Raw genomic sequence first — 15,417 nt, forward strand, 5'->3', positions numbered from 1 at the left:
AATGCAGGGAACACGGGTTCGAGTCCTGGTCCAGGAAGATCCCACATGCCGCGGAGCAACTAAGCCCGTGCACCACAACTACTGAGCCTGTGCTCTAGGGTCTGTGAGCCACAGCTACTGAGCTCGTGTGCCACAACTACTGAAGCCCGCACACCTAGAGCCCATGCTCCACAACAAGAGAAGCCACCGCAATGAGAAGCCTGCGCACCGCAACGAAGAGTAGCCCCTGCTCGCTGCAACCAGAGAAAGCCCGCGTGCAGCAACAAAGACCCAACACAGTCAAAAATAAATAAATAAATAAATAACTTTAAACAAATAAATAAAGCACCTCTAAGGGTGGCACATTGTAAGTGCTCTTATCATTTAATCCTTCCATTCACCCTTCTCATTTAAGTTTCCACATGTATGTAATATGTACAGTTAGAGTAATCATTCAGGGTAGTTTTAGAATTCACCAAAATATACATAATTATGGAAATCTTAGGGAAGAAACTGGAGAGGAGAAGGGAATTGGACATACGAAACCTATGCAATTATCTTTTACTACAAAAACCCTGTGGTGATCAAATGGTATAGTATATGCAGAACCACGTGGCAGATAAATCAGGAAGCAAATGAAGTGTGAGCTTCAGGACCCCTCCCTTACACAGGGCCCTGTGTCTCACTTCGTGTTTATAATTTTGCGCCTTCTTTTTTGAAGGGGATCCCCCAAAATGTATAAACCTCAGACTCCAAAAAACTAGATCTGCCCTTGTTCAGAAGTATTTTAAATAATACTTAGTTATTTTCAAATGCCAGGTATTACTACTAGTGGTTTTGGCTAGAAGACCTTCTTGAGGATTCTCAGAGTAGAGGAAGGATGATTCTAGACCACTGCAAAGCAAAAGTCATGGACAAACATCAGTTATTTCTCTTGGATTGGATTAGAACCCCCCAGTGTGTCAAGAGACTCCATGCCCTTTGTTAGAAGGCTGGGCCCAGCCAAGCAAGACTGACTGGAGGAGTGGGAGGTTAAAGCATAGACTGATAAAGGACAAGGTGGAAAATGTAACTCAAGTGAGATTAAGTTTAAATTCTGCTTAAGCCTACAGGAGTTAGGACAGAAGAAGGATACAGATTCAGATCAAGAATATGATCAGGAAAAAAAAAAAAAGAATATGATCAGGAGACAAAGACTTAACAAGGTTAAATTGAGGGGCACAAGCTATGGGGTTTGAGTTCAAAATCAGAAAAATCATGAGGTACATTTCCTTAAACTGAATTCAAAATGTAAAGTTGGGTCCTGAGTAAGAAGTGAGATTAGGTCTAACAGATGAGAAACAGTATTCAAGCTCAGAGGTACAGGCTCAGACACACAGGGTTCCTTCAGAGGGAACCAGAGAGTAGCCTGCTCTGGAAGGAAGCCAAATACCTGAACCTCACTCTGAGAAGAGTCAGGAAACAGGCCCTGAGGTGCATCTGGGATACGAGGCAGCCTCTGACTGTTCCTGATTAGTACGTGCACTCATCAAAAACTGGTTGTGGATAGAGTTCAGGTGCTTATGGGCACTGATCAAATAGGTGTATTTGCAGTGAAACCCAAATTAGTATTCGCTGCAGTGAAAATCATTCAGGCAACACACCTAAACCTCTCCTTCTCTCTGCGTCTCTGCAGATGTGACTAAGAATGGCTGATTGACATGCAGAGAGGGACGGAGTGTGGCAAGACTGCCAGCCACTGTCAAAGCTACTTCTGTCCTTCTCAGAGGAAGGATGAGCTCCCTCTGGAGTTCCTACTGTCCCTCAACAACAACGTTTGGTCACTTATGTGAAACCCAGGAGCAGACAACAATGGATGGCATTCCTTGGTCCCAACCTCCAGGACAAAACAGGGTGACTTATGAAGCCAGGAGCTGTCATAGACTCCCCACACCACACTGTTCCCTGAAGCCAGGCTGTTCTGATGCTCCTATCACAGGTACTGTCCTGGTCTGTTTAGTAAACTACAGTGCTGTTCTGTCAGGTAGCGTGACATCAGCTCCTCAAGAAATGATGAATAAGAAAATAATTTGATGGACCACTTTCTCATACCATATACAAAAATAAACTCAAAATGGGTTAAAGACTCAAATGTAAGACCTGAAACCATAAAACTCCTAGAAGGGGCTTCCCTGGCGGCACAGTGGTTGAGAGTCCGCCTGCCGATGCAGGGGACACGGGTTTGTGCCCTGGTCCGGGAAGATCCCACATGCTGTGGAGCGGCTAGACCCATGAGCCATGGCCACTGAGCCTGCGCATCCGGAGCCTGTGCTCCGCAACGGGAGAGGCCACAACAGTGAGAGGCCCACATACCGCGAAAAAAAAAACTCCTAGAAGAAAACATATGCAGTAAACTTTTTGACATCAGGCTTAGCAATATTTTTTTGGATCTGTCTCCTCAGACAGGGCAACAAAAGGAAAAATAAACAACTGGGACTACATCAAACTAAAAAGCTTTTGCACAGCACAGGAAACCATCAACAAAAGGAAAGGCAACCTACTGAATGGGAGAAGATATTTGCAAATCTGACAAGGGGTTGATATCCAAAATATATAAAGAACTTACATAACCTCAGTATCAAAGAAACCCCAAACAACCCAATTAAAAATGGGCAGGGAACCTAAATAGACATTTTCCCAAAGAAGACATAGAGATGGCTGATCAACACATGAAAAGATGCTCAACATCACTAATCATCAGGGAAATGCAAACCAAAACCACAATGAGATTAGATGACACCTCACACCTGTCAGAATGGCTATCATCAAAAAGACAAAAAATAACAAGTGTTGGTGAGGATGTGGAGAAAAGGGAACCCCTGTGCACCACTGGCAGAAATGTCTTGGTGCAGTCACTATGAAAAACAGTATGGATGTTCCCCAGAAAACTAAAAACAGAACTATCATACGATCCAGCAATTCCATTTCTGGATATTTATCCGAAGAAAACAAAAACACTAATTCAAAAAGTATATGTATCCCTATGTTCACTGCAGCACTATTTACAATAGCCAAGACATGGAAACAACTTAAATGCCCATGGACAGATGAATGGATAAAGAAGATGTAGCCTATATATATATATATATATATATATATATATATATATATATATATACACACACAATGGAATACTAGTCCACCATAAAAATAGAATGAACTCTTGCCATCTGTGACAACATGGCTATATCTAGAGGGTATTATGCTAAATGAAATAAGTCAGACAGAGAAAGACAAATACCACATGATCTCACTTATATGTAGAGCATAAAAAAAAAAAAGTGGACAAAGCAAAACAGAAACAGATTCATAGACACAAACTGGTGGCTGCCAGAGGGGAAGGGGATGAGGAAATGGGCAAAATAGGTGAAACTGATTAAGAGATACAAAATTCCAGTTATAAAATAAATAAGTCAGGAGGATGTAGTGTACAGCATAAGAGATACAGTCAATAATATTGTAATAACCCTTTGTGGTAGCAGATGGTAGCTAAACATTGTGGTGATCATTTTGTCACATAAAAAATACTGAATCACTATGTTATACACCTGAAACTACTATAACACTGTATGTCAATTATAATTCAATAAAAAAAAGAAAAGAATTTGGACAAGTAAATCAAGCTAAGGAGTTGAACAGCTGCAGTTCAACGTCTACTGTGCCCAACAATGAGCCAGATGTGATGGTGAGAGGTACATGAGAAGATGAACACATGATACCTGCTCTCAAGGAACTTCTACATTAGTTCCTCATGAGCAATAACATCTCGTCTGCTATGCTGTGAACACAGGGCCCACCAGGGTGAGTATATCATGCATTATCCTTTTTGGAAAGGCAATGCATCACCATAGAAAAATGGGATCTTTGCAGCAAGAGTAATAAAGTAAAACATTTCAATTACAGGGAGTATATTAGCCTCTTGTTAGACAAGGGTCTTTAGGTGTCATAAATTTTAGATCATGACAGTTTACGTAAGGAGGCTGAAAATTACTCAACGAATAAATATATTTTCTAAGGCATCTGTCTCCATAGTTATACAGATTTGAAATCTCAGCATCCTACACAATAATGACACATTAAAACGATTAAATTCTAAATGGGAAAATGCATCCACATTATTCATTATAAAGTTGTGCTCAGATATGCCATTTCAATTTGAAAAACACAGCTACAAGTTCAGCAAGGCTTCTTTGCTCCACATTTACCGCTAAAACAGCCAATGTGGGAATTGCCAGACTATACGGTTTCAGTTTGTGTGTCCACACGAGCACCGCAAAAGAACAGAATGCTATTGCTGGAGTTCCTTTCCAACAGGCATGGAATTTTACAAAGGCTATTCATTTGACGCAAAAACTATGAATGTGACAAATGAAATCCAAATACAGTCTCTATACTCCCACTCAAATGCAACACTTTATTTTGACCAAGTGTAAGAACATTATGGTCTCCAAGAATATATGCAGAAGATTTTAAGTCTAACCTACATAACTTTAACCGATCCAATGAAAAATATTTACTATCTTTCTACCTATTTGTGAAGAATCCTTTTACCTATTTGTGAAGGAACAAATCAAATTGTTCCTTCAATCCTTCACTCGTTGTTTGGTGAACACCTACTCCGTAAAATGGCCAGGCCTAGGTGTTGTTGGAAACGCAATGAATAAGAATGGTCTCTTCTTTCAAAAACCTTATAGTCGAATATAGGAGACCGATCGGGTACACACTAACTATAATACCAGGTAGAAAGTGAAACATGCTCTTGAGAAAGACAAACATCAAGGGCAAAGGGGACTGGAAGGAAGGAAATATTTTTACAGGTAGGGAAATGAGAGAAAACTTCATACAGCAATGACATTAGTTTGGGATCTTGAAGGACTAGGGAAGGGGCAGAGGTCATTTCAGAAAAAATGGCAGGAACGAAGGCACTCAGCAGCGTGGAAGTGGAGAAAGCAGATAAGGAACATGGGGCAGCTCAGTGGGAGAATGCTGCAGAAGGGAAGAAACTCAGGCCAAAAAAGGAGTAGTGTCAGATTAGAGAGAGCCTGAACTATGGCTCCAGATGAGAAATAAACATTAATCAGAAAAGATTAACCCAGAAAGACCTAGAGAATATATAAGCAATACAGCACATTTGCACAAACATATTGATTATATAAATATACTACCCATTAACTATACTTATGTACAAATGGGTAAATATAGAGCAGGCTTCATTCGGGGAATCAAGTTATCATCTGCCTTATAATGATTTGAAGACATTAAGTGGATTTGAAGTGATACCAAAAATCCCTGAATGAAATGGACCTAAAACTATATTCCGTGTGTTTGATTATGACATAGTTGTCCTGTCGTACAATAGAAGGTAGAAGAGACTGTAAATTGTGAGTTAAAACTGAGAAAGGGGAAAAATTGAGGACTGGAAAGTCCTCAAATGCAGAGGACTTGACTCTGTAACTCTACCTTATGGTTTTAAAATTATTGTCTAGGCTTACTGAAAAACAATAACAATTATCTAGATGATAGGCCAATTAGTAGCTGAACAATCATGAGAGACGATGAAAATGAAAATGCTTCATTGCTTGGCCAGCAGGTGGCACTTGTCACTCGATATAGAAGGATGAGGGGAAACGTGGAGTTAGGAATTCATCTATTCAGAAAGGAGAAAAAGAATGGGCTGTTCCAGGAGCACAATTTATAAAGAGCCCTTGGCTTGCTGACACAGCTTATCAATTACATCTTGGATTTGAGCCCTCCTATTAGGTTTACTGAACTTACACATTTCCCTTAACAAATATGATTTGCATTTTATCAGTTTGTTACCTTTGTCAATGTTCTCATATCCTTTTTGTCTGTATTTATCATATGATACTGTGAGCAGATCGGTGCTGGAATTAGGTAAAAAGGAAACAAAGTCCAACTTCACCATTTAAAGATGTTTGGCTGATTCAAGTTATTGAACTTCTCTGAAATTCACTCCCCTTCTGATGCTATAATTGATATAATTAGCTGTAATGTTGTGGGGATTAAATATGATACCATCTGTGGAAATGACAGCTTTGGGCCTAGCTATTTCATTTTCTCCTAGAGGACAAGATCTAATCATTGAGGTACCTCTTCTACCAGAAAAGTTTTCTGAATCACTGTGAATTTTCTGTAACTAGGGCACCCTGTGTGTAGGACACCTAAAATTTAGACTTTTGTCACTCTACATACCAGTAGGGTGTATGAGGGGTGGAAAAGAGGCTGTAGCTGCTGATTTCTGATACTAGTACCATAATACTACCCTTCCTACCATTATTCTATCCCTTTCGGTTGTCAATGACACAAAACCCAGAACCAAAGAATCTAAGATCCAGAAAGGTCTTTGATTTACTAAGTCAACATTTCATTTTCCAGATCAGGATGCCTTCTGCCACTAAAGCTGAAATGCAAGACAGTAAGAAACAGGGTGGGCAGATATAGGTCATTTTTATATTTGCTCCCCAGATTTAATCAATGGATAAGTGAGCATTGGCAGTGGGAGGCAGGAAGAGAGAACAGGAGGTGGGCAAACCATAATTTCATGGCATGCAGCTCATTATTTCCTGATATTGAGAGACTGGGCACCATTAATAGACAGTGGAATCATGGTAATATACTAGCCATTACTTGATTTTCCAGTGGTGCCTACCCTACACCTGAATCACATCTGCCCTGAACCTGAATGGCACCAACGCCCTGTTTGTATAGCTTTCCCACCCTTCCTATGTCATAGTCTAACAGCACTTCTTCTAAAAAGCAGTCAGGAAGAAAGTAAATTCTCACTGAACATTGGATGGTTTTGAGTCTTTTTTCTGGCATCAGGCAGCTATCACCTAATTAGTTTTTGAATACTTTCATGATTTATTTTTGTGAAAGGGGAACTGAGGTCACCTTTCAGAGGTCCTCTATTCATATTTTATAATGAGTTACACAGTTTTTAAAAGACAAATATGTCACACAAATGCTGACTTTATTTTTAAAAATACATAAGTTTAGCATGTAATTTAAAAGATTGGTTCTATGAAGGAACAAGCCCGTGCTCATCTCCAAGTCTACATTTATAATGTTCTTCTCACATATAATGCCCTGTACTTTCCCTTTATTTACCCTAAATAGACTTCAAGATACAAGTTAAGTGCCACTTCCTCTATGAAGCTTTTTTGAATGAAGCTGCCCTCACTATCTCCTTGTAATAAACTTCTAATTTAGTTTCCACTATGATCAGACAAGTAGTAAACTAGTACTGTCTTACAGTAGTGGCTATCTTTTAAATAGCTGTCAGACTTGGTCCTCAAAGGGACTGTATATTATCTGAGGGCATATTTTATTTCGTGATTCAACAACTATCTGTTGAGTACGTACTACATGCCAGGCAGTGTTTTTGGTAATACAGACAATGAACAAAACCAAAACCAGCCTTGCAGTCACAGGGCTTACATTCTGGTGTTAGAGTCACTCTATTCCCCACCATGCTTAGCATGGGACAGACCCAAGGGCAAGTATGTGTTCAATGACCACATCAAAATCAACTGGTTGCCCGTGGTTAGGTGACCCCTAGCCAAACTTTTCCTTGACTACCGCAAAAACAGGGTCAGTGAAGGGCCCTGCATGCTGGAAGTGTGTTAGAGATACAAGGATTGGGACTTCCCTGGTAGTCCAGTGGTTAAGAACCCACACTTCCACCGCAGGTGGCATGAGTTTGATCCCTGGTCGGGAAACTAAGATTCCACATGCCGAACGATGCGGCCAAAAAAATTAAAAAGAAAAGAAGAAAAAAGATGTGAGGATTATTTTCACAAAACGGGGTAGGGGAGGATGGTGAAGAGTCTTAACGTCCTTTCAACTGGTAGGAGTATGTTTCTATTTAAGTTCTGCCAAAACTTCTTTGTTTATATCTAAAGCAGACTGAATCTATAAACCTGGCTCAAATTTTTTATGAAAAAATCAACTACCAAGAAAGAAAGAATAAGCAGAACAGATGGCCCAAATCTGTTACTCCATCAGCCTCTATCAAAATCTCTACCTCAATGATGAATCAAACATCCAATCCCAAACAAAGAAAAAGTAGTTAAGACTTAGTGATTGGCACTATCACTATCCAAGGGTCAGCTCTGACCTCTGTAAGAAAAGAAATATCCAGAGACTACAATAAAGATAAAATCAATTCAGGATGTTTCGAATGCCTTCACAAAGCTACAAGAAGTGGTAAGCAAAATAAGAAACAAAACAAATTAAGATATTTCACACTGAAAAGATTTGACTTCACCTAATTGTTTATAAAAATAACCACAGGGCTTCCCTGGTGGCGCAGTGGTTGAGAGTCCACCTGCCGAGGCAGGGGACACGGGTTCGTGCCCTGGTCCGGGAAGATCCCACATGCCGCGGGGCAGCTGGGCCCGTGAGCCATGGCCACTGAGCCTGCGCGCCCAGAGCCTGTGCTCCCATGGCCACTGAGCCTGTGCGTCCGGAGCCTGTGTGGAGAGGCCACAACAGCGAGAGGCCCGGGTATCGCAAAAAAACAAAATAAAATAAATAACCACAGGTGGTGATATTTTTACATCTGACCTGTTCTCAAAACCACAACCAGATGCTCTAAGAATTGTAAAAAGTTGAGCCACTTTTAGGGACTGAAGAATGCTTAGGAGAATATGTTTCTAAATAACTCTCAGTTATCTTCCCAAAAGAAACCCTGAGACTCCAGACTATAAAGGGAGGGTCAGGTTTTGTTGTCTGTGATCACAGGTGCTGGCTGACCTGCATGGCAGATCCCCAGCAACGTGGGAGTGGTAAGAAGATGAAGCTGGGGTAGAAAAGAAAGTTCATCTTCTAAGAACCCAGGAATACATGTAATAATCAGGTGGTAAGCCTGGATGTCTTAACTCCCACCCAGGAAGGCAGTTTTCTACTCAAATAAGCATCTTATTTCCTGACACCTACACAGGAGTCAACATATTTGGACATACGCTGTGGACCTCCTCAATTCCTATTTGAGGAACTCGACAGGCTACACAATTAAAAAATGCTGAAGTTGGGTGCTAAATTTATAAACAGAGATGTAATTAATTTATTAAGAGATTAAAACAATAATTCTGCATGCCACTTTCACTTGCAACTGTCATGGTTACCTACATTTACTGATAGTAATATTTTATTTATTGAATTTTCTTAATAATTAAATACAACTTTAAGTTGCTGTATTAATAGGCTAATATTTTAAAAGAACAACTCTTTATCTCAAAAACCCAGGGAAGAAGCCCAAAGAAATAAAAAGAGCCTAATCTTTGGAGTCATACAGACCAGTGTCCCAAACTTGACCCTGGGCCCTTTGACACGCTGGTTGACTTCTACATCCTAGAGTGGAAATATATTCCCCTGTTCCTCACATGCACTGTTGTGGAGATGGACTTGGATATCACGTACAAAATGTAGTATTATTTGAAGAAGTTCTCTTCCTTTCTGGACCCTTGGAGTACTTGTGATCAACTCTAGAACAGTCCTTAGATCCAAAATTAAAAGGGGGTGACAAAAAAAGATGAAAAAAAGAGGCTACATATTTTACTCGGGTAAACCACATCAGTCAATTTGCACACACAAAATCAACAGCTCAAGACTCTGGGTAGATGTTGGAAAGAATAACTAACGGCTCACCTGTCGATGAGGTTCTTCCAGTCGATTTTGATACCTCTGGACTGACTCTTGAAGTTGCTTGTCTTTCTCATTTTTTGATGGTGATACTGTGCTTGAAGTGCCCAGGGGGATGGAAGGTAGTCGTTGTGTCTGATGACAACTTTTCACAATCAACAAGTACAAGAGATAACATCAGGAGGAAATATAAAACTATTTACTGTCCGTAAAAGATTATTTACTTCTACCAGGAGTAACTCTCTGGCTTATATCCAAAACTCAAATGCAGCATTACTCAAATAGAGCATTATACTGAGAATTTAGGTAATACATGACCTTAAATCTCCAATTTGCTTGAAAAAGAACTTACTGGAAAATGTGGAGGGTAGTATATATCTATGAGAATGGGAGAATATTCATTATTCACTAATGCTTCACTTATCCTGCGTTATCATGAAATGAGGCCTTTTGCAAAAATGTTTTTTAGATAATTGAAGCTTACCTTATTACTACCAAGCGTTTTTTTTCTTCCAAAAAAATTTGGGATTGAAATCTATATGTCTCTGTAAAATACACCAAATAATTCTGCTTCTGAAACACAGAGATCCTTCGTTTGATGACTCAGAATCACTGTGAAGACCAGCAACTACTGTGATGGGAGGCGGTACTCAGGGACCACCTTGGGGGTTACGGAGCCACGTAGTGGAGCCCTTCATCAAGCTGCCCGGTGACCTGATGCAGCACCCTAGCACCCTCCTCTCCCTGCTGCTGTCAGTGCACCTGGTGCTGGTGGGCACTCTGCTTCCCAGCCTTACTGATGTGCTGTCTCCAACCACTAGTAGGTTAATACATGTATTATTGTACATAGTCAAGTAGAATTGTGTTTAAATTGCGATAAAAAGGCTGTGCGTGAGGGCGTCCCATCTTTTTTTCTTTTTTTTGGCCCTCTGCGCCCTGCTCTGAGGGCGTCCATCTTTACAGTTACAAAAAGTACTAATGATTTTTGAGACATATGGTTGGAGAGGTTTGAGGCCTTTTTTTTTTTTTTCCTACTTCTGGTTTCATGGCTATGTTTTGGGGAGCTGAGCTAGCCAAACTGTTGAAAAATTGAGATATCATCTTATTCACTTTGGTATGGAGGCTTGGCAGAGACAAGAAGTTCCATTCCCACTGGACATGGCCTCAGTTCAGGGCATGGCTGGGGACATGGTGGGGGGGTGGGAGGAGGGAACAAAATGCTGAGGTCTATTCTTAGAGCCTGCTTTACACAAGAACGATTTTTCATCATTGGTAGGTACCCAAAAGAGGGGGAAGTTCATGTTCTAAACTAAATGGGTATTAAGCTAGGAAAGGGAGGAGGTGGTTGAAAATAGAGAAAAGGACTTCTTCCACCTGAAACAGTGTAGGAAAAGCAAAGCATATCGTACCCACTATATTTCTCTATTTTTCAAGGCTGCAGCATACACTTTTCTTGCTCCCACCAGCAGAGAAGAGTGAGGACTACAATCAAATTCAAATACTACTGTGAAAAAACACTTAATTTCACCCACATATGGTATTTGTTTTTACTGTTATTTTCAAAGAAAGGTGGTAGGTAAACAAACCAGGAGACACCTACCTATATATATATAACCACCTGCAGTGTTCATTTGAAGACATCTGTGAGGTGGTGCCTACACAGGTTTCTATTTCATTTGAGAAAAGAACCTTGTGGCAGCATTAAGTTTTTATTTAGAAAAGAGAAACCTCAGATATTTTATTAAAATGCAATCCATCCAATTGTCCTCAAAGATTTTTAGAAACAAATTAAATTTTAATATGGAATACAAGCCACAGATACTTTTTAACATCCTTTTCAAAATTCAGACTTTTGGGTTTAGTCAAATGATAGGCATCATTTTTACCCTGCTGGTGAACCCTATTTTCAATACAGAGAAACGTATAGAATGAATGTAATGGAAGCACACTGATGTTTACTTCTTGGGTACCGTGACAAAAATGTGTAGCCTTCCTCTGTGGAAAACAAAAAGGGGCTTCGGTGGTCTGAAAAAGAATGGCTCCTTTTTACCCTGCCTGGGTCACCAACTCTAAATACTACCATTTGTAAAATGGTGTGTTTTGTCACCATAAAGTATTTGTCTGGAATTAGGCTTCCCGAGATAAGGATCCTTTCGGAGAGTCCATGATATAGTAAGGCAGAAGGAGTACAGGTTTTGCATCAAACTGCTTGGCTTCAAGTTTCAGGTTTAGGGAGGAATCCTGGACAGGTCACTGGACCTCCCTTAGTCTCACTGTTTTCTCCTCTGAGAAATAGAGAAAGCTCACGTGATTATTGTAAAGAGGAAATGACATAACGTGTAATTGCTATGTAAGAGAGAGCTATTATTATGTTTCCTGCCCCAGTTCTGGTTACACGGACATTGTTCACTCAAATGCTATTCAGTGGCATTAACCCTGAGGACAATTGGCAATTAACTGCTGACAATAAACCGTATTTTCTGTAAATACAGACGATGCCACTTTTCGCCCCATTACTCTGTCCTTCCGCTCATCAAATGTTGCCTAATAAATAACTATATTTCACATCTCATCACTTTAACACACTTATTTTATGTGATTCTATCCAAATCCAATAGCACATATGTATCAGGGTTTTGCTATTTCATGGCTTAGTCTCAAATTATGCACGGTCCATCCAAACATACTGAATCAGAGGACTGAGTGAGGTCATCAGATCAACTCCTCTTCCCTTGGGAATCTTCATCTGCATCGCTGTTAACGATCTCCCATAAAGAAGTGTCAGCTCTCAAGAAACTGCCCAGGCTTCCCTGGTGGCGCAATGGTTGAGAGTCCGCCTGCCGATGCAGGGGACACGGGTTCGTGCCCCGGTCCGGGAAGATCCCACATGCCGTGGAGCGGCTGGGCCCGTGAGCCATGGCCACTGAGCCTGCGCGTCCGGAGCCTGTGCTCCACAACGGGAGAGGCCACAACAGTGAGAGGCCCGCATATCGCAAAAAAAAAAAAAATAGTAAAAAAAAAAAAGAAACTGCCCTTATAATCAGGAGTTTTTCTCTACAGCTCCCATTTCTAAATCTCTTGCTATCACTTTAAGCATATTTCTTGTCCTAATCTTTTCAGTGGAAATGAAATACAGATGGTCAAAATTATGTCAGTATATTTAAAGAATCAAGGACTTAAGAAATTTTAAATATAAGAAGATTTTTTGCATTTCAGGCTTTTAAGGTCCATCAGTTTTCTGCCAACATGGCAAATTTATCTTGCCTGTCATCACAAGTGGCAGTGTTTTGATGTGTAAAAGAGAATTAATACAGTTCTGAAACTAATTTTATAACGTTCAGTGATGGCACCATCACTTTTCAAGGAGACGAGGGGGCAACCATGCCAATTCAAGGACAATAGTAAGTTTGAGAAAAGGGAAGCTACAGAGGACACATTCCCAGTTCTGTGGGTCCGAGAAGGCCTAAGACTGGGGTGAGAAGTAATGGGTATATGGTTAGAATGTGGGGAGGAATCTAAATTCTCATGGCTTGTTACCAAGGGGCCCCCTGTGACCAGGGACTTAGATTGTCCTTACAAGGGGCTCAGTTGGACCTAGAAAACATGCAGAAGGTCCTATTATTACACTCCATCCTAGGTGATGGGAAGATGATTTAAAGACAGGTTATATCATTTGTCCAAGGCTTCAGAGGCTAATGAAGCCAGGAGTCAAACCCAGGCAGTCTGGACCCAGAGTCTAAATTCTAAACACTATCCTACACTGTATGAAAGTTCTGAGCTCACAGAAAGTGATCAATATTATTAACTTTTTTTTTTTTGACAGTTGCGGGCTTGGACCAATTTTACTTACATTTCCTAGCATAAGGCTTTCCACACAGAAATTTAAAACTCAAAACCAAAACAACAACAAAAAAACTTCTCTTAAACAACACTTGGGTGAAAATCATGACAATGACAATGAAAACACTACCTATTCTTAATATTGAAACTGAGCCACCACTGTGTTCCTATCTGGGAGATATTTAAGTTACAAGTTAGGACTAGAATCAGGTTGGGAGTTAGAAGACCTGGGCCAGTGGCTTCATGAACAGGCTTCTCACCCCCACATTTTGGGCTTCAATTTCCATTTCTCTAAAATGAAGAAGTGAGACTATATCACTGTTTTATAATCATGCTCCCTGGAGCTCTAAGCTTTTTAGAGAGAGTAGGGACAGAAATGAGAAGTGGATACCTCTGGCCTCCAGATTCTCAACCTCCAATTAAATCAGAACAGTTCTGTTTTTATCTATTTTATATACTTGAGGTCAGAGACAAATTTTATTTGGGGGAGAAAAAAAAAAAGGTTCTGCTGCAAACCAAGAAAGGGAGACTAAAAAACCCCTCGGGCCATGTGAAATCTAAGAGCCCCTGTCACCTCTGACATTTTTTGTTAATCTCTAAATATGATTAACCTGGAGACTCCAGGTGGAAGGGGTTTTAGTAGCAGTTTCTAAATGTTTTCTTCTTTCTAATTTTTATTCAGTTGCTCTTTATTTTTTATTCAGGGCTGGATAAAAATAAACAAGAGTTATTACCCTAATGTCTGTATTAGCAATATTGATCCACTTATCCAGGTCAAAGTACTTAGAATAAACTCCATGGAAAACCGATGCCTCACTTAAGGGTGCCTTTGTTAAAGGGGAGTATTAACTCTTTTGCCCACAAGGAAAAGAAGTAAGTCAAAAAGGGCTTGTAATAACATTGATATTCATCAATATTTAATTGGGTTTTTTTTCCTGTTTTAGTCTGAACTTCTTCCTCCAAAAGCACAAAGCAATGAAATCAATATATGACTTAAACAGGAAAAGCACATAGTCTAACAGTTTAGCGCCTCTAGAGACACCCTCTAGATAAGACTCCTGCAGGATAAGATTGTACATTGCGTGTAAATGAACTGGAAAGCAGAACTCTTAAACACCAGGGTATGTCTCCCGCCAGTGGAAGCACAGAGCTGCACACCAAATGCTGACAAAAAGTTACACCCAGGACTCTCTTAACTTGATGGAAAAGAATACTAACGAAATATCCTTCCAGAGGTGGCAAGGAGCTAGAAAGAGTTAGAAGAAATGACAGCTACTAAGCTAAAAATTATCTATGTATCCAGTTTCACACATATATATTTTAGTAATTAAAAATGAATAAAGAATTTTAGAAAACTATCAAAAACTACCTGTTTTCCAAGAGGTTAGCGTTATTAGCACAAATCCAGATGTCATAAATTTCTTTTTCCTGATAATTAGTAGAGGGAGGCAAGACTCTCCATTTAAGGCAAAGATCTAAAATAATCAAAACAAAACCATGTACATACAAGAAAGACCACAATCAGAAGTGAATCTAACATAGTAAGATGTCAGGTTGCATATACCGAAAGTATGAGGTATTTCAATCCAAAGACAAGTGAATCCTTGATCATATACCATTATATTTGATGGCACAAATAGTTCGGGATTCTATGAGCTACCCTAGGACACCATCAATAAATTATTATTGTTGCTGCTGTTATTATTATTATCGCCATTATTGCTTAAGTTCTTTCCAGTTGGTTTCTACTAGTTTCAGCCAGAAGAATCTTAATAGGTCCCTCTTCACCTCTTCTCAAACCATATGAAGACTTCCAGTGACCTGACTCTCCCATTTTTTCTGACCTATTATCTATCTGCCAACAATACCACTGTTCATCTCCAACCACATGACTAA

General features: G+C 39.9%; 1 protein-coding gene across 1 annotated transcript in view; it reads right to left on the reverse strand.

Moving 5' to 3' along the window:
- Nucleotides 1-15,417, reverse strand: part of MORC1 (MORC family CW-type zinc finger 1) — a 179,351-nt gene that overhangs the window by 64,772 nt on the left and 99,162 nt on the right. The window contains exons 16-17 of the mRNA XM_060009873.1: nt 14,891-14,996; nt 9,688-9,826 (exon numbers count right to left, since the gene is read on the reverse strand). Of these exons, the coding sequence (XP_059865856.1) occupies nt 9,688-9,826; nt 14,891-14,996 (245 nt within the window). The remainder of the gene's footprint in view (nt 1-9,687; nt 9,827-14,890; nt 14,997-15,417) is intronic.

Source organism: Delphinus delphis, chromosome 4 (genome assembly GCF_949987515.2).
Source record: "Delphinus delphis chromosome 4, mDelDel1.2, whole genome shotgun sequence".
NCBI lineage: Eukaryota > Metazoa > Chordata > Mammalia > Artiodactyla > Delphinidae > Delphinus > Delphinus delphis.